The 20290-nt window shown below is 41.8% G+C and overlaps 1 protein-coding gene across 3 annotated transcripts in view; it reads right to left on the bottom strand.

The window, feature by feature from the left end:
- Positions 1 to 20290, bottom strand: part of ARID5B (AT-rich interaction domain 5B) — a 190342-nt gene that overhangs the window by 11994 nt on the left and 158058 nt on the right. For all 3 annotated transcript variants that reach the window (XM_024115632.3, XM_024115633.3, XM_007114329.4), the window contains one exon: positions 16302 to 16399. In XM_024115632.3, coding sequence (XP_023971400.1) covers positions 16302 to 16399 — 98 coding nt within the window. The remainder of the gene's footprint in view (positions 1 to 16301; positions 16400 to 20290) is intronic.

The following is a 20290-nucleotide window of genomic DNA, read 5'->3' as shown; positions in this document are numbered from 1 at the left end:
TGGGGACATTTGTGATCATGGTATTTCACTCTTTAATAAAATACCAAGTTAATTATGGGAAAATCAAATCTCAATTTATAGCAATTAGAAACACAAGTCATTACTGAGCATGCTCGGGCAAGGTATGTGCAAGAAGGCGTGAATAATAGTTTGGAGCCCTGCGTCTGGCAGTGGGCCAGCCCTGAAGATCAGCACAGCCCATGGGGAACAGTTATCTTCAGATCCCATTACAAACTGAGTTTAAGCATGTTACAGCTGCTAAAACTGGAAACTGTTCTCTCTATGTAGACTTACTAAAATAATATATGGCTGCCAAATACCTGCTTCCCACTGTAATATTACAGTTAATGTTTATATAATAAAAAGCATCACTAAGCAGAAGAGAGAAAAAAGTCATCTTGTTCATACTTGAATGTATTCCGTCTCATCTGTAACGTCCCCAGCATCCCCCCCAGTTGCTTCCATCTGCATATGGTTCCGCCAGGGACTTTATCGCCTTCAGCAGTGGCAGGTTGGCGATTTTTGTCCGGGAACAAAATGCATTGAATATTTTAAATTAGGAAAAATATGTTAAATGGACTTTAATGAAAACATATTTTTATTGTTAGGACAGATAGGTTTGTTTTACTTTTGTTTGGTTGCCATGGGAACCCAAGGAGCACTGAAGTCTGGGTATTCCAATGGTTATTGTTTGTTGGTACCACCCTCCCCCCAAACTCCACTCTCTAATTGAGATGGTGGCACCCGTGAGGGAGGGACTCCCTTCACTAAGGATGACAGCATTACCTCTGAGTGTGGGGAAGGGGGTGAGATGAAGCAGAGAAGTGGGTGGGAGAGACACCCAAGGTGAGGACCCCTCACCTCAGGTCCTGATAGTCCTGGGCCAACCCAGCTTTCTAGACGGGTGCTAAGGAGATTTTAATTTCCTCGCACAATTTTGCAAGTTCAAGAAGCAGGGCAACACTTCTATTTCATTTCTTTCTTTTTTTTTTTTTTTCCCTTTCCTTCATTTTTTTTTTTTTTTTTTTTCCTTCCCTTCACTCAGCTCAGCAGCTGGCTGGCTGACAGCAGTAAAAAATACATTTCACTTTGCTGGTCAAAGGCCTAAAGCCAGAAGCAGGAAATCTGGAATTAAATGTTTCTTGTATCTGGAAAGAGGCATGACTAAGGTAAAACTGAATCCAAACACAAACCCTGCTTGTTCAAGGCTTCCAGAGGGAGTGTGTGTGTGTGTGAGTGTGTGTGTGTGTGTGTGTGTAAAGGTCAAGTGAGTGTTTTTTTTCCCTTCTAAATCACTGAAAGATAATTATAGTGGCTCAGGGAATAAAGGCTCCCGAAATAAAACAAGAAAGGCAGCAGCTAAAAGGAAACAAGTAGAAATATGACCAGCTAAGCCCTGAAGAGCAGAGCTCTTCTCACCCGGCACACAAACAATCGCTGTTCATATAGTGATTTCCGTTTGGTACGATTTTCACTGAATGTTTTTTCAGTTATCCTGTCATGGTACAACACAATTACCCCACAGGATATGATCTTATCATCTGATTATTAGAAGTTTTTACACAGTACAGAGGACGAAAGCTATTATAGTTTTCTGAACATTTAAACGTTTAACGTACATGCGATACCATTGAAAACAGGTTAGCCAGCATAAGGTCAACACTGCCCAATGCAGCAAGCATTGTATAAAGAATTTAGTATAATGCAACATGACTGCACCTTACAACAAAGATTTAATCAGCCTCTAAACTGTACAGATAAAAGCAAAAATGCACCCCAGCCCCTAAGAACTCATTACACAGGAGAAATATTTTCAATGGGCTGCAACTCTAAGAATGTGGTTTGGGTTTCTGGTGGATGGAAGTAATAGAGAAGAGAAGCAATATATTCATTAGAAAATCCAGAGAAATTCCCCCTCCCACCCCACCCCCCAATCTAATGTAGTCTGAGGACTGAAAGCTAGGCAGATAAATGGGCCTTTACTATTATCCAGATTTCACATTTCAGATTAGCAAAATGCTCATTTACGATGCCATTAATGGATCTGAAATAGGTAAGCCATCACGTATTAAAAAATAACATCTTTCCATAGGCATAAGAATTGTAGCAGCATGAGATTTTATTTTTCCCTAGGAATAATACAAGAATAACATTTTCCACCCCAAAGCAGAAACAGTAGGGGAGCCTTTTTCTATCACGGAGATTCTTACTAAATTCAGTCACTGTGAAAAGCAAGATTTTTTTCTCCTTCTCCTTTTTTTTTTCTTAAATAAAGACAACTTAAAATCAACCCAAGTTAAAATTAACAAATCAGCGGCATTATAACCTTGCTTTATTAGCGTCTGAGCCACTAAATTATCATCATACAAGAAACTGCTGGTTTGAAAAGATTTCTGCTTTGTTAAATCTCAAGTTAAATAATGGTGCTCAGTATACTAGGTTTTTAGATCTGCCTCATCTGATATTATGAAAAATTCAATACATTTCTCTTCAGCAGAAGTCAAGGGTCAGCAAATCTATTACTGTAATGCAAGTAATCTGGCAACCTGCCAACTCTTTCTCCCTTTTATTATTTTTTTAAACACGAAGGCAGATAATTTTATATTTACAAATTCTGAAATCCTCCAGGGGCTTGCCTCTCTTTCTCAACAAAAAGCAGCAGCCTCATATTCAAGAAATGAATATTGCACATGTCCTCATCATTTGCATTTCATACAAAAGAAGAAAAGACCCTTCATCTTTATTAGGCAACATTCCCCTCCCCTCCCCATAGACAGAGGAAAAATAATGTCAAATCTCATCAGAACGAGTAACCACTAATGTCTCCTGTATTGACTAATGCTTTCATGGAATGACTGAATTTGGGGGCCAAAACATTTAGCCAACAGTGCTTAAGAGGAGAAATGAGAATCCATGTATTTATAGAGCTCTGAAAAATGATATTATAAGAATGTCTAGGACTGATTCAGTCTGAAGAGTTGGAAGAAGTGGCAAATCTTTTTTTTAAAATTAATTAATTAATTTATTTATTTTTGGCCGTGTCGGGTTCTCGTGGCTGTGCGCGGGCTTCTCATTGCTGTGGCTTCTCTTGTTGCAGAGCACTGGCCCCAGGCAGGCGGGCTTCATTAGTTGTGGCACGCGGGCTCAGTAGTTGCTCCGCGGCATAGTGGCAAATCTTTGGGGTTGTATTTGAACCTCAGACGTACCCTAGTTACTTCCTAGGCACTTTGATGCTATCAAACCAGTCAACAATTATTCCAGGCCCAGATTTCTACTGCTGCCTTTGGAGCAGAATATTTTAGAGGCAGAGGGAATGAAGTTGGAGTGCATATCAGGGCAAAAATGCTACTACTATTCTTTTAACTATCAGGGTTTATCGTGGCATTAGAAAAGAAATGACATATCGGTTCCACTGGGGCTTCAGACCTGCTCTGATCCCAAATGGAGTTATTATTACCTCCAGGTTGATTCCAGGGTCGATAAATTCTAAGGTTTGGCCAGACATTTCCCTTCTCAGCCAGAAACTGAAAATATATAACCTCGCTGTGAAGTGTGGGGAAGCACTCTTTCACCAAATATGGAGCGAATAGAAGGTATGTTTTTCTTTTTTGAAGATGAAGTACACACACTTGTTAAGGTTCCAAGAAACATGGAAAGTTCTAATCTCACATACTGTTCACCTCCAGCTCAAGGTACCGCACCATCACTCTAAAATGTCTAAAGAGCATTTGCGGGGCGGGGGTGGGGGTACGTACCAAAACAAAAGCCAGATACACAAATGTGCTGCTGTGTGAACGTGCGGAGCGGTGAGGATGTTTGCTCAGCGGGCACAACACTGGTTGAGTATAACGGCCATTATGCCTCTTTTTTCCTGTTCTTTTAAAAGCCAGGATCCATCTAAGAAAAAATGTGGGCTCCAGATGAAGATCTCCACCAGTTTATGGTGTACGTTTCAGGGGAGCAGAAAAAATATCGGTCACAAAGAGAGCTGAGAAAGAGGAGTTCAGTGTGAGCTTCTGACGGACGAAGATGTGCTCTCAAAGCTCTGAGCACCGAACCACGGAGGGAGGTGCCATGCCGACACGCAGGCCACGGAGGATAAGCCAGCGGCAGGACCCACCTGAGCCAAGAAAATGGTGGGCGAACGCAACATGGGTTCTGTGTAAAAGACGTAGCTTGCCCATGAGCTACCAACGGTAAACTGTACAGAGCTCTTTAAAAAGGAAGTAGGTATCAAGAGCGTCATTTGCATTCTACTCTAAGATACCTAAGAGGCATGTGGCCCATTATCCATGGCCACTCGTCTTCAGAAAATCTCTGCCTTGGGAAAATGATCAGCTCACTAGGGGCTTCATTACCTACTCAAGGGCAAGCAGAAGATGAACAAGAAAACCATCTGAAGGCACTAATTTTCTCCATTTGCCCCAGCTGTGGGAGAGTTGTTTCTGAGGCCCATAGTCGTGGAGTAACTGTGACCCTAACTCAGCAAAGCGAGGAAAGAAAGGTGCTGGGATCCCTGGCTTGAAGGACGGTGGCTTGACTCCCAAGAAGGAGGGTCAGCGTGAGAGACGCAGCTCCAGGATGACAGGCCCCTGAACTGAATACATGGGCTGTGGGAGCCAGGGTTAGAGGAGGGGGGTGGAGAGAAACTTCTGGGTGTTCTTCTGGATCTCTTTCAAGGGAAGATGAACATCATTTCAAGAATAATAGACAAATACAACTACAGTGTTTTCAACGTGATGTGCACCCCCAACATGAAGGGTCCATATGTAAAAGCACAAACAACTGTCGCATTCAAGTCCCACGTGAGACACCACACATCCCAGAGCTTGTGAAATGTTCAACCATTCCCCCAAACATGTATCACTTTGATCAAACTTTGTAATAACTCGCACAAAACCAAAATGTTCCAAGAGGATTTCAGTGGAAGAGTTAAGGATATATTTTTAATGGTAAACAATTACATTCTTCTGTCATCTGATACTTTTTTTTTTTCCTTTCTTTTTTGGAAACATGCTTTCTGAATTTTCAATAGTTCCTTTGTGAAGGCATCTGTTACTCACATAATTGAAAAGATGTTTGTGCAGTGGCATGCTTGAGAATACAGTTATTTAATCTTAATGATAAAGCCCTGAGGACAGAAAATCATAAGTAGAAACCTCTTGTTATTTATCAAAAAGAAAAAGGGCTAAGACACCTAATCTATTCTCAAATTTAAATTCAGGCTGGATGAAAACTATCAATAAAACATGGAACCTGCAAAGTTTCTTAAATACTATAGCAAGGTTCAAAGGGGGTTGGGGTAGGGGGAGTGGGAAGAAAACAAAAATGAGACAATAAGGGAGCTCGACAAAGAAGAAACTGCTGTTTGGCAAAGCCTTTTTTGGGTCAAACAAAGAACTTGCTGTAGTTTACAGCATGACATACACACTTGATTAGCTTGTGCCTGAGGGTGTTTTTACACTCAACAGTGTAAACTCCAACTTCTATTAATTACAACTTGCATTTAGAGGCAAATTTAAGAATTTTTAAATAGAGATTTTTCAAAGGCTGTTGTTTATTTTTTTTTAAACAGAAACCAGTTTTTCTACTCCAGGGCCTGGCTGGGGTTCTGTTTTCCTTTTTAAAAGTTTCTTGAAAAATCCAGGCATTGGAAAGTTATCAGAGCATTTTAGGCATGCTGAGTGATACGGAGGGAGGCTCTTGCTTATGAAATTACCTGACTGTCCTTTGAGGAGACATTCTTTACAGATGAGAAGCTGCTCCCGGCATAGGGTGCTTACATCCACCCAGTTCAGGTGCCTTAGGTGCCTTATAAGAACAAGCCTGATGGGGTATCACTGGAAGACCAGCAGCAGTACCTTATGTAGTCTACCTAAATCTCAACATCTTGTGTTAGACTTTGGGGGTTGCTGGTTGCTGATAAGGGCCAGGTGGCCTTCTGTGGGTGTGGGGAAAAGGGAGATGAGAGCACCTGGGTGGCAGTATTACAGAAGCGTTACCAACAGAGTACCCGCTGGCCAGAGTCCCCATTACCAAGACAATGTTTACAAAGGAGATGCAAGTCCATAGAGTGGTCGACCCCACCATGGGTGAGGCTGGGGCACGGTCTAACCCATTGGACCTCAAGGCAAGAGACTGAACAGACACTGAGAGGATAAACTATAATACCTGCCTTTGGTGTATCCAATATGGAAATTCAGCCGTAGACCTCTCCTGACTGCCCCTCTACCAACTCATTCGCCACCTCTTTGTACACATTTCCTAGAGAAACCTGCCCTTTTTGTTTGGATTTAATTTAATTCATTCAACCCCTAATTCCTGAGTCCCTGGTATGTTCACGACGCAGTCCTGGGTGCACTGGGGAGTCTCAAGGGAAGCAATACCACAAGGTCCTTGCCCTCAAATATAATTTCTTTACTGTTTCTGAGTTCTACAACTGAATTATTTTAGGCAGTGTATGATGATCCATCTCAGGTTCTAACCTAATCTCTTTAAGGTCCAGTTCATAAATTGGTACAACCACTATGGAGAACAGTATGGAGGTTCCTTAAAAAAACTACAAATAGAACTACCATATGATCCAGCAATCCCACTACTGGGCATATACCCTGAGGCAACCATAATTCAAAATGATACATGCACCTCAGTGTTCACTGCAGCACTATTTACAATAGCCAAGACATGGAAGCAACCTAAATGTCCATCAACAGAGGAATGGATAAAGAAGATGTGGGACATATACACAATGGAATATTGTATATATATTGCCATAAAAAAGAACAAAATAATGCCATTTACAGCAACCTGGATGGATCTAGAGATTGTCATACTGAGTGAAGTTAAGTCAGAGAAAGACAAATCTAGAACATCACGCACATGTGGAATCTAATTTTTAAAAATGATAAAAAATGAACTTATTTACAAAACAGAAACAGACTTACAGATATCAAAAACCACTTATGGTCACCAAAGGGGAAATATGGCGGGGAGGGGTAAATCAGGAGCTTGGGATTAACGTACACACGCTACTATATATAAGGTAGATAACCACCGAGGACCCGCCGTAGAGCACAGGGAACTCTACTCAATATTCCGTGATAACCTATATGAGAAAAGAATGAATATATGTATATGTATAAATGAATCACTTTGCTGTACACCTGAAACTAACACAACACTGTAAATCAACTCCACTCCAATAAAAAAAGATCCAGTTCAAATTCTAGATCCCCCCCGCTGGAAGACTTTGCTTATTCCATTTGGAAATTCTCTCTTCTTTCTTTGATATCTGTTGAACTTATTATTTGTATCTATTACTTCCTTACCTAAGGCTTTTATAGCCTTAAATATTGAACTCTCTTTCATGTATGCATGTACTATGAGTCGGATCACATAAGATAGGGCCACACCCAGCCATCCCACTGCTGGGCACACACCCAGAGAAAACCATAATTCAAAAAGACACACGTACCCCAGTGTCCACTGCAGCACTGTTTACGATAGCCAGGTCATGGAAGCAACCTAAACGCCCATCGACAGACGAATGGATAAAGAAGACGTGGTACATATATACAATGGAATATTACTCAGCCATAAAAAGGAACGAAATTGGGTCATTTTCAGAGATATGGATGGACCTAGAGACTTATACAGAATGAAGTCAGAAAAAGAAAAACAAATATCATATATTAACGCATATATGTGGAATCCAGAAAAATGGTACGGATGAACGGGTGTGCAAGGCAGACACAGAGACACAGAGGTAGAGAACAAATGTATGGACACCAAGGGGGGAAAGCGGGGTTGTTGTTGGTGGTGGTGGTGGTGGTGGTGGGATGAATTGGGGGATTGGGATTGACATGTATACACCAATATGTATAAAATAGATAACTAACAAGAACCTGCTGTATAAAAAAATTAAATTCAAAAAAATAAACAAAAAATTTTAAAAAAATAAAAAGAAAGCAAATTCTAGGAAAAGAAAATAAAAAAAGATAGGGTCACAGGCACCTCCCAGTTCTAATGAGTTGGTAGTAGTGCCTCTGGGTGCCATATTGAGAAGAACTGTGAAGCTGAGCCTGGGTTCTCGGGAAGCAGCATCATGTGCCCTTAGCAGTCTCTGCCATGAATGTGGTAGCATGGGCACCTCCTCAGTTTTTGCCAGCCCTATTCTCGGTAGACGTTCAAAAAACACCAACTGGCTCTTGAGGGCAGCAGCAAAGGAAAAAGGCAGTCAATCAAAAGGCAAATCTATCCTACCCAAGAAAAAGAAACTGGCCACCCATTTCAAAAGTAATCTTAGGCTCTGTTGATAGACTGACACTGCCCACACATCCCAAGAAATACTATATGCCACATCTGGAATAGCTTTGGGTCTTCTAAGTGACACAAATGGGAGGCATTTACATGAGAGCAAGCCAGACTGTGGTGAAAGTCCATATATCGTGCTCTGAGGCTTGAATGAATGGATTAGGAAGACTTGGAGAGAGGAGCTTTGCCAAGTGTTTGGAGGCCCATCACCGAGAAAAAAAGAGCATGTGGAATGAGTCAGCCCCCAAAGGCAAGGTAGAGTCAATGGGAAGCCACAGGTATGTTGTTCAGTACGGGGAAGAGTGTACAGATGAAGAGTGCCTTCAACCGTGGTGCTTCCTCGTTGCCTTCCCACTGCAGGGCGGTTAAGCAGAGACTGGATTATAGCCCGATGCCAGAGACAGTTCAGTCCTCGTGGAACACAGCAGCCCACAGGCGTGTTTAGTTTAGTTTACATAAAATATTTTCAGAAATATTGGAGCCCGTATTTGTAAGCTGGGTGATTTCACATAAAAATTATCTCCAGAACATGGAAAGTCTGGACGCACTGAGACTGTATCCTTCTAAGGCAGTAAGTGTCGCTGAGCCTACTGGGCCTCTCTCGCGCCCGGCTGTGTGTTTTGCACCTTCCAGCCTGGCCACCCCTCTGCTCACCCATGCTGCCTGCCCCCATCAACATCTGAGTTTGTGACCACCGGTGTGGAGCACTGCTTCTCCGGTGACCTGGTGAGAGGGACTAGTCTCCTAAATTTCCTGCCTGTTGCTGACTGATACTTTTGTAAAATACCATAAAAAGGAACTAACAGGAAAATGGGAAATTTTAAAAGACATACAAAATGCAAGCCCCCGTTTAAAAAAAATTCAACAGACAAAAAATTATTCTGGCAAACTGCCATGTAAGTGTATCAGTGCTTATGCACAGCTGCCCCATTCACAGAGCACAGATGGGCCAGAAGAACCTCATTGGAGCAACACTGGTCTAGAGGATTGCTAAAGGATCCCTGAAATCCGTGTACCCTGCCTGTGGCCTCCTGAACTGTGTCCTGATTAACTCCGAGGATGTCAAAATGAGCAGGAATGCACCAAGTCTTGTGCTGGACGTGAACAGAGCTGTAGCTCACCTTACTCCCCCTTGGCATCCCCCAGTTATGACTGGCTGAGTCCCTTAGAACCTGATGTATGTTTGGCATTGACCTTACAGCACATACTTATCTTATTTAAAACGTGAACCTCTCACACACGGCCTTCCACCTTCAGGGAGAAAAAGGCCGAAGGTCCATCTCTGACTATCACTCGGGTTCTGCCCAAATGCATGGGGCTCGGGTGCAGCTCACCCCAAGTCACTGCCCAGGAAAACGCCTCAGCCAGGCGGCATGACAGTCTCACCCCAGGAATGCTTGTGGGAAAAGCAAGAGGGTAGACTTTGAAATTGGGCGGCATTAAGTACATAAGAAGATGAGGCATAATTGTTCATTTCCCCCACAAACAAATGCATTTGTTTATGATTTTCTAAATATTCAGAAAAGCACATCATAAAGTACTTTTGCCTTAATGCTCCTTTAAAAATCCCTAGTAACAATTTCATGTGCTCCACAGACACAGACCATGTAATTTATTCCGAAAAATTAAAACCAGTAATCTGGTATTCTGTGTAAAGATTTTTTTCCCCCTTGCATGTGCTTAAAAAACTTTTTAAAAAAAAAAAAAAAGAAAAGAAAAGAAAAGAAAAGAAATCTGCATGTGAAAACAGTCTTTAAAGTGAATTACTATTCCAGAAAATCAAGCTAAGAGAATTGCACTAAAGTAACCATTTTCCTTTCTGTTCCTTTACCGATAAAAGAAAGTTATTCGGGACATCTTCAACGAAGAGTTGAACGAGAAAGAAAATGTTCCACTGAGAAGTGTCCTGCACAGAAGGAGGTAGGCATTTTTCTTTGCATTATAATCTACAGTAACTTTATCGATAAATCCTGAACAAGAAATGTCCAGAATAACCACACTTCATAAGCTTTGCTGAGTTGGAGACATCTACGTAGCAGCAGTCTTTCGATGGGGAAACGTTAATGCTTTTTATATTGGTGATCATCTGTAACATGAGCAATTAAGTACAGTACTAATGGACTGTGGCCAGGAGCCTGGTACTAATATTAAAAACTGACAGAGATGAATAGGTTTGGAAGCAAAACCAGGCTGACAAAGACATTTTTATGAAGTGCTTGGACCTATTGGATTTAAACCAATCAGAGGCAAGTTTGGACCAGTCAGGCCTTCAGTGACAATGATGCATTCACAGGCATTGTACCATTCCTGCTATGCCTTAAATAAAAACAACACTGATTCTTTTCAACAACCTGCACTTTCATGATTACACTCATTAATAAACCAAAAGTGCCCAACTAATATACAAGTAACATTTACTGAGGGAACCGGCTACTTTTTTCTTGTTGGAAAATGAAAACATTTACTGGGAGCATGAACCACACTGCATGAAAAATAAATCAGTAGATGATGCATAGTAGATCACTCATTGCTTCTCCATCTTCTAAGAAAGCAAAGCTGGTGGCAGGGAACTAGGAAAAGGAGCCAGTCTCTGTATTAGAGTGAAAACAAGAGCCCAGGTGAACCGGTGGCAGAGGGGGAACTCCAATCATTCTCATCTGGTTTGGAAGGCTTTAAACATTTCCAAGGGCATCTCCAGACTAGATGTTTGCTCGCAAAATCCTGACCCTTTAAAACTCCCTGAACCTTCTGGAAGACAATGGCCCTTCACCAATCTAGTCATCTCTGTTTTAATTGTGTTAGCACAGCCTATAACTAGCAAGAATGAATGAAATCTGCCAAAATCACTCAACACAGTTGCAGTCAAGCGCTTCAGTCTTTTCTTTGACCAAAGCATAACTGGTTCAAGTCCCTGGACAGATCTGAGTGTATACTCTGCCCTTCTTTGATAGAACCATCAAAGAGAAGTTAGACATCTAGCGCAGTAATTCTCAGACATTTCTCCCCACCACAACGCACAGGAGTACGGGTGACCCCTTTAGAGCATGGTTCAAATGAGTGAGGGTGGCATTACGGTAAGTAGAGTCTGATTTCTTTAAAAAAAAAAACCAATATTTGCAGATGATTGATTTAACTATTATAGATTACTAATTATTCATGACATCCCTTGTATCTGACCACAACAGTGCAAGAGCGACTTAGATGGCAAAAGGAAATGCCTGCTATAAAACTCGTAGAGGAAAACATAGGCAGAACACTCTTTGACATAAATCGCAGCAATATCTTTTTGGATCCACCTCCTAGAGTAATGAAAATAAAAACAAAAATAAACAAATGGGACCTGATTAAACTCAAAAGCTTTTGCACAGCAAAGGAAACCATAAGCAAAATGAAAAGACAACCCTCAGAATGGGAGAAAATATTTGCAAATGATGTGACCGACAAGGGATTAATCTCCAAAATATACAAACAGCTCATGCAGCTCTGTATCAAAACAAAAACAAACACAAAAACAACCCAATCAAAAAACAGGCAAAAGACCTAAACAGACATTTCTCCAAAGAAGACATACAGGTGGCCAAAAAGCACATGACAAGATGCTCAACATCTCTAATCATTAGATAATTGCAAATCAACACTACAATGAGGTATCACCTCACACCAGTCAGAATGGCCATCATCAAAAAATCTACAAACAGTAAATGCTGGAGAGGGTGTGGAGTAAAGGGAACCCTCTTGCACTGTTGGTGGGAATGTAAATTGGTGCAACCACTATGGAGAACAGTATGGAGGTTCCTTAAAAAAACTAAAACAGAACTACCATATGATCCAGCAATCCCACTCCTGGCATATATCTGGAGAAAACCATAATTCGAAAAGATACAGGGGCTTCCCCGGTGGCGCAGTGGTTAAGAATCTGCCTGCCAATGCAGGGGACATGGGTTCAAGCCCTGGTCCGGGAAGATCCCACATGCCGCAGAGCAACTAAGCCCATGAGCCACAACTACTGAGCCTGCGCTCTAGAGCCCGCGAGCCACAACTACTGAGCCCGCGTGCCACAACTAATGAAGCCCGCGCGCCTAGAGCCTGTGCTCCGCAACAAGAGAAGCCACCACAAAGAGAAGCCTGAGCACCTCAACAAAGAGTAGCCCCCGCTTACTGCAACTAGAGGAAGCCCGCGTGCAGCAACAAAGACCCAAAGCAGCCAAAAAAAAATAAATAACTTATTAATTAATTAATTAATTTAAAAAACAGACTCCTTAAAAAAAAAAATGCACCCCAATATTCACTGCAGCACTATTTACAACAGCCAAGACATGGAAGCAACCTAAACTTCCATTGACAGAGGAATGGAGAAAGAAAATGTGGTACATATGTACAATGGAATATTACTCAGCCATAAAGAAGGACGAAATAATACCATCTGCAGCAACATGGATGGACCTGGAGATTATCATCCTAAGCGAAGTAAGTCAGAGAGAGAAAGACAAATATTATATGATATCACCCATATGTGGGATCTAGTTTTAAAAAATTATAAAAATGCACTTATTTTACCATACAGAAACAGACTTACAGATATCAAAAACAATTTACGGTTACCAAAGGGGAAATATGGCGGGGAGGGATAAATCAGGAGCTTGGGATTAACGTACACACGCTACTATACATAAGATAGATAACCAACAAGGACCCACTGTATAGCACAGGGAACTCTACTCAATACTCTGCAATGGCCTGTATGGGAAAAGAATCTGAAAAAGAATGGATACATGTATATCTATAACTGAATCACTTAGTTGTACACCTGAAACAAACAACATTGTAAATCCACTATACTCCACTGTAAAATAAAAATTAAATTAAAAAAAGAAAGGAAATGCAAATGCCAAGAACGGGTTAAGGACCATGCTAATCACCCTGGAACAGCTGTGCTCCAACCTGGGTTTCAGGTTCTGTGCAGGGATTTCTATGTTGGGGGCCCCATGGGGCGCCCACAGCTGACTACTGTCTCTCAACTCCAAATCCACTCTTCTGTGCTCTGCTTGGTGATGCTGGGACTGGGACAACATAAATTACATGTCTCTCTTGTCAGCTGTCTTCCTATTGGGGTTCTGCAAATGGGGCCCTAGCAGGCCAGGGAAAGGGAGAAGGGACCACCTTCTCTTTTGCTCGCTGTTCATTTCAGTGCCAACCCAACAATAACGTAGCAGCAGCAGCTGGTTCCACCCTGTCACGTCTTTCAACAATCCCTGAGTAGTTTCAGTGCGTTTCCTCTGAGGTCTGGCCCCAGCCACAGAGCGTGCCCCTTCAGGTCTGCGCCCAGCTCCACGGTGCCTCTGCTCAGAGCCCCTGCAGGACCAGTACTGTCTGGGCGCCTCTACCTATGAGGGATCTGAACCCCAGATTGGTGAGGTCCACTCTCCAAACTTCTGGGTGGTGATAACCTACCCTTCGTTTCTCTCTTCCTTCAACCCTGGGAAACCTACGGTTACTGCCTCCATATTAGTGGACTGCTTCACACCAACGCCTGTTGAGCAGTTCCCTACAGTAAATTCTCTTTGTTGAATACTTAGTGTGGATTTTTATTTTCCTTCCTGGATCCTGACTGATACACTGACCAAACAAATTCTAGAATTGGAGGAGTAACCGACATAGCTTTTCAAAAAATGTATTCCAGTGGGAGACTAAACCTTTATGAAGTCTGCTCCCAAGAATGAGAGAAGAAAAATCTCTAAAAATCTTTAATAATGTTTTTAGTCGCTAAAGTTGGAAGTATCTCTATTAGAATTTTCCATTTTGACTGACTGAAGGCATGTGGGATTCTGCTACTCCAGGAAGAGGTAAATCATAAAACAAAAGTACACAACCTTCAAAAGAACATATCTTGGCATTTCATTTAAGATTGAAGCTATTTTTATCCACACAACTGCTTGAGTAAATTAAACACACAGACACACACTCACACACACGAAATCCAATCCTTTTTCTATCCCAAACCTTATCTGTTTTTTGACCATGTGATGCTTTCTAATACATTCGATTAATTTTTCACTCTAACTAGGTGAGCCAGCTCCCAGCTAACACTCCTTTTTCAAATTTTAATTGCTATCCGGTCCTTTAAGTGTGATGGGTCACATGTTGGGGGCGTTGGCACATGGAGCTAAGGGAGGTTCACTATCATTAAAAAAAAAACTCTGAAAGTAGAGACAGTGTTGCTAATGAAAATGGTTTTTTTTTTTTTTTTTTTTGCGGTACGTGGGCCTCTTACTGCCGTGGCCTCTCCCGTTGCGGAGCACAGGCTCCGGACGCGCAGGCTCAGCGGCCATGGCTCACGGGCCCAGCCGCTCTGCGGCATGTGGGATCCTCCCGGACCGGGGCACGAACCCGCGTCCACTAAATCGGCAGGCGGACTCTCAACCACTGCGCCACCAGGGAAGCCCCGGAAATGTTTTGATTAAAGCCTTGACTCATAATCAAAACAAGATGACTATGGTACCTCAGACACTACAGAACACTCACCTCAGGTACCAGTGCCTTTTTGTACTAGAACTTAAGTGCTGTAAGTGTTATGTACAGTGAGGGTGCGGGCTTTTGTATTAAATACGGCGAGAAGTAACACATTTAGAACATTCGTGCAGTATACTGCAAACAATGCTATGAAAAGTAATAATTTGAATTCCTGTTATCAATTTTTTAAAAATCCTTATGGATTATAACACTGTCAAGTAAGGCAATCTCTTGGGAATACTTTGTGAGAATTTTTCGTAGGGTACTAAACCCAACTCAATTTTCTATGATTATACCTATAAAAACATTCCAAGTTTCACTGAATGGCCGTACTAAAAGAGGCTCTGTGTTAAGTGCAATGCAGATAAAAATATAATTGGACTCAAAAGAAATATGACTAAGAGTTGATGTGTGAGGTGACATTATCTGAAGATGCATTTGTATGATCCAAAGATGGGTGTTAAGCATGTGGGTTGAAGTTGGAATGGTAACTGACTATGTGAAGAGCAGCCATCAAATTTAGCACTTGTGTTTTATTTTTCCAAGGAGCAGGCTAACTGGCCCGTTTGCTCAGCTGACCGTGTCTTGACTTCATTCCATCCATGGCCATCATTAAAACACACACAGACACCTCTACTTGGATCTCACAAGCTCTGAATTTGAAACCATGAAGCCAAGTCGGTCAACACTACTGCAGGGAAATGCCAGTGATAAGGAAATTGTTATGACCTAAAGAAATTAAGTAGGGGCTGGAAGTACAGAGCAAGGGTAACGCGTGATTTATGCTAACTGGTCTCCAGCATTATGGGTAACACAGTCCTAATACAAAGGGGAAAAATTCCTGAAGATACAACCCTCATAGGAGGCCAATTTGGCATTATTTCTTGTTTGCATTATCATCACCTTTCTGAGAGAAGCTGAAATTATTAGAAAACCAAACCACACAGAGCTTGGCAAGAAAGGATTTCCTGGGTCAAAAGCATTAGAAGAAAAACACCAAGATGGGAAAAAACAATGGATCTTACCTGGGACCAATTTTCTTATTAAAGAAATGCTTATTTTCAATATTAATACAGTCAACATTAATACTTTTCAATATTAATGCAGTTACATGGCAACCTCATAGTAACACCACAGACCCCAGAAGCTCAAAGTTTTCCAGAAGCTGAAAGTTCTCATAGTAAATAAACCTACAGAGTACAGAGAACATATTGAATAATGTATGCTTGGGGGCGGGGGGCAGGGGTAAGTATTATCAGGCAGGTGGTCACAGGATAAAACCAAACTAAAGGAACTTAATCTAATTTCATCCCTTATAACCAGAGAAAGCCATGTTCCCTAAAAATCACAAGGCAGTATGCAAAGTAAAATGCCAGAGGGATATTTTCTGTTTCCTAAAAGGTCTTATGCTTGACCAATTAACTTCTAATTAACACACTTTTAATTAATCAGTGACTTTCCAAGAAAGGGTGCCTTACCTTTCATAATGTCTGCGGGTACAAGTGGCAGCACTGGTGCTCCCAGGATTACCGCCTAATTCATCATAAATATGTTTCCATTGACGGCGGGCTGTTATCTGAAAAAAGCGGCAATGAGAAATTTAATCTTGCATCATAAGAGATTCACAGTGCCAGGATTCAATACATATGCAACAGTCAGAAGAGAACGGTCTATTCTGGAAACCCAGAAACAGAGAAGTCCAAATGAATATATGGGAGACTTACGGGCTTATAGTAAGATCTCACTTGTAGCATTTTTCTTTACAGTAAAAATGGAATTCTGCTTTGGGCTCTATATTTTGTCACCCTTAGCACATTTTTATCTGAGGCATCTCCCTGGATATTCATGTAGTTATTTGCCCCCAAGGTCCCAAACTTATACTCTGTTCCTTTATGTCATGTGATAAAGCATCAAAATAAAATGAGATTTCAGCTAGAATATATCTTAGTGTACCAGTTTAAATGAATCAGAATTAACATTACTTGCTTAAGGGATATGGTAATGGGTGGCTGAGTTACACGGGTAAAGACAGAGTTTTCATAAAACATGCTTTTGTATCTTCTGGTTTTTCAACTATTGTGATGTGTTGCCTACTTTAAAGACCAAAAAAGAATTCCTACACAAGTTAATTAAAATGATCAAGTTGGTTATGAAATTTATAGTCATCTCAGGCTGTATTTTTATGCCAGCTCCTCTAACTATCAGAACAAAACCAAAATCTGAAACTGTCTATGTCACAAGCTGTTTATTTTTCTTCACTTAGGTCAGGAAAATGGGATATCCATCAAATCCTATGAAAATTAACATATTCCAAAGTTAAAATGTAAGCTCTGTATTTTACTGAGTTGGGTGAATAAAAACAAACAGCTTGCAACATACCGAAAGGCAAACTATGGTCTTGTTTTTCTTTCCTTTAATTTTATTTTTATATATAAATTAAGATTTTACAGAATAACAGATGCATGGTCTAGCAAATGATTAATCTGCGGAAACCACGTCATTTACTACATCTGAGCAATCTAGTGTTTCCTTGAAACTGGGAAGACCGAGCAAGTTCTGAGATCTTTGTGAACGTTTCTAAACAGGGCTCCAGGAAAAAACCCTGTTAGTGGAATGTGCAGGGGGCAGGGTGTGGCAGAGGTGCCAGTGGCATTTAAACAATCAGAACAGGAGGCTTCTTTTGAAAAACACCCGCAGAGCTGCCAGCGGAGTTCACTTAGGGGCTAGAGGCAGCAATGCGTGAAAAAAAATCTCAGTGTGCATCCAGGGGCTCTGTGACTGCGATCTAAGGAGGAGAAGGGTGGTTAAATATCACAGGGTAAATGGTACCCTTTCCATTTCAAATAAAAAGAACCCCTTCATTTCCATAAACCCTTCTTAACAGACCCAAGAAGGACCTCGAGAGACAATGTGAGTTTTGCATTGTTCAATTTCCCATGAAGCATTCTTGAACCACTTTGTTTCAATAGTTCTTGTTAGCCTGAGCCACCTCTTAGATCTACTAGCAGGTACAACTAAAAATCCTCCTGTATTTGTAGCTTGCTTTAGATTATAATAATAAATGTTTTTTCAAGCCCCTTTAAAAATACTCAAAATACATATTTTGGTAATTATTTTATATATAGTTACAGTCTCCCTCCAACCTTTTAAATATTACAGTTTCAGGCTGATCCATTCTAGATCTGTGTATCACAGAAGAATAAACAGGTTCCCTTTCTTCCAAGTATCTACCTTATTCCTCAAAGCCCTTAGAATACTGAGTCCCTTGAAACAAATCTCGATATTCCCTTCCCTCAGGTAAGGTGTGGGCCCTGGAAAATAGCCTATGTGTGTTCCTGCAATCACTTCAGAAAGAAACCATCACTCTTGTCATTCTTGTATCTCTTGTGTACACTGTATTTTGTATTTTGTAAAGAGTTTTCATAGCCATGATATCGTTTAATCCTCCTATCAGCCTGTGAGGCAGATTATAGGAATCTCATTCACAGACAAAGGAAACAAGTCTCAGAGAGGTTGCACGACTTCCCTAAGGACACACAGCAGCCGAGTGGGAATGCCAGGACTCATACTGATGTCTTATGGTCCCAAGAGCAGACATTTTCCACTACATCAAAGCAGCCTCCGTATCAGAATGACCTGATGAACAGTGTAGCAGGGTGACAACATAGAACTCCAGGGGTCTTTTGCTTTGAAGGAAGGAGATAACTGTGGGACCCACAGCTTCTGCTACAATTTCTCAAATTCTCACTAGTGGGAAAATAGCATCGCTACGAGGTCATACGAGGTCAACAAGACTATAAGGGGGTGGGTTGGGTTACCAGTGCTTTGAGATTTTACTCACTTAAAGTAAAACCATTAAAACTGTGGGTCCTGCCACCCTGCCCACTTGTGTCTCTAGTTAGAACATAGGTGCACCATTAAATCACGGATAAGTCCCAATTATACCAGAATCCATCCATTCACTCATCCATTCACTCACCAGACATTTATTGAATATCTGTGCTAGCAGCTGGGTGGCAACAGTAAAAACCCAACACCCAAGACGACTGCATCCTAGTGGCAGATACCCCAAAATAAACAAATGACCAAATATATAAACAAATTACTACTGACTGTGAAAAATATAATGAACAAGAGGCCACTGCTGACGGGGATATGTGTGGAAACTGGCCGTGTTCCCTACCCGCAACCCATCATCCAGACTAGGGGATGCCCTGTTAAACACATGCCTATGACAGAAATGACAAAACTTCTTTGAGAATAAATAATGAATTATCAAAAGGAAAAACAAAAAATCTTCCTCACACTAGGACTGAAGCTGTGGCAGCGGGAAGCCAGCATCAGTCACCACTCGGCATTAATAAACCGCACGCAGCTGGCTAGAGGTCTGTGTTAGCTCCCCGCTAGCAGGTTCTGGTGTTTCCATACAGTTTTTACCAGTGGAGAAAAGACAAGGGCTGGGCCTTCAAGGAAGTGGGTTCTCAACTGTTTACTGAGCTTCCACTGGCCAGCCTGGATGAATCAGGCCATTCTGGGATATTTTCTTTCCACAGGAAAGTCATAAAATGTGCTCTTTCCAACTGCTAAATGCTTTTAAGTACACAGTTCTCCTGGGTATACATCTCTTATTTTTTGTGCCCAGATGCGCTTTCAGTTCAAACGCTGACCATAGGCTCTACGGCAAGAAACGTCTGACTCCTCGCCTCGTCCAGACCTACGGGGGGTCTCGGCGCCCTATGAGGAGAGAGAGGAGGACGTAGCTGGGACAGCTCCTGGGCATCATGCTCCCACCTGTGTACCTCTGCCTTCTGTACTAATAGGCTTTCGTCGTGCCTAGGTATGCGTTGGCTTTGGGTTTTTATTCTGTGGTCCTCTCTGCCTGTGTGTAAGCTTTAAACCCAGTCTCAGGCAGAAGCAATGTCTGCCTCCTGGTATCTGGCCCCCAGCCCCATTCAGCTGGAAAGTGTGATCTAGCCATGGGGTTAGCTTGATCAACTCTCTCGTAAAGCCTCAGGCTTCCTGGATATGTTCACGTTTCAACCTGACCTTCTATTATTTTAGGTTTTTAAGGATACAAAGAACTCTGGCTGTCTGTTTCCTAAAGAAAATTCATCCAAGCAGTTACTTCTCCTGGATTCCTGACAACCACACATCTGCTGCTGACCATTCTAGGACACTCACTACCAGGTACGGCGGCCCGGAGGCGGAAGGGAGGGTGGAGGGTGGAGGGTGGGGTGATAGCATGAAAAGAAAGAGACGTCACCGCTTTTAAGGGCTCACAATCTAGCAGGATTAATAACGCCATACAATTAACCATAAAGCAAGACGGAAAACTGAGCGGACCACACCCAGGTAAAGTAAACCAATCTAGGTGCGTATGAAACTTAATCTCACTTTGAAGACACTTGATAGCTACTTCTTTCCCTAGTGTGGATGAGACCCAAGGACCTCTGTGAAAAGCACTCTA

Source organism: Physeter macrocephalus, chromosome 20, assembly GCF_002837175.3.
Source record: "Physeter macrocephalus isolate SW-GA chromosome 20, ASM283717v5, whole genome shotgun sequence".
NCBI lineage: Eukaryota > Metazoa > Chordata > Mammalia > Artiodactyla > Physeteridae > Physeter > Physeter macrocephalus.
This window is presented reverse-complemented; position numbering and strand designations above follow the sequence as displayed.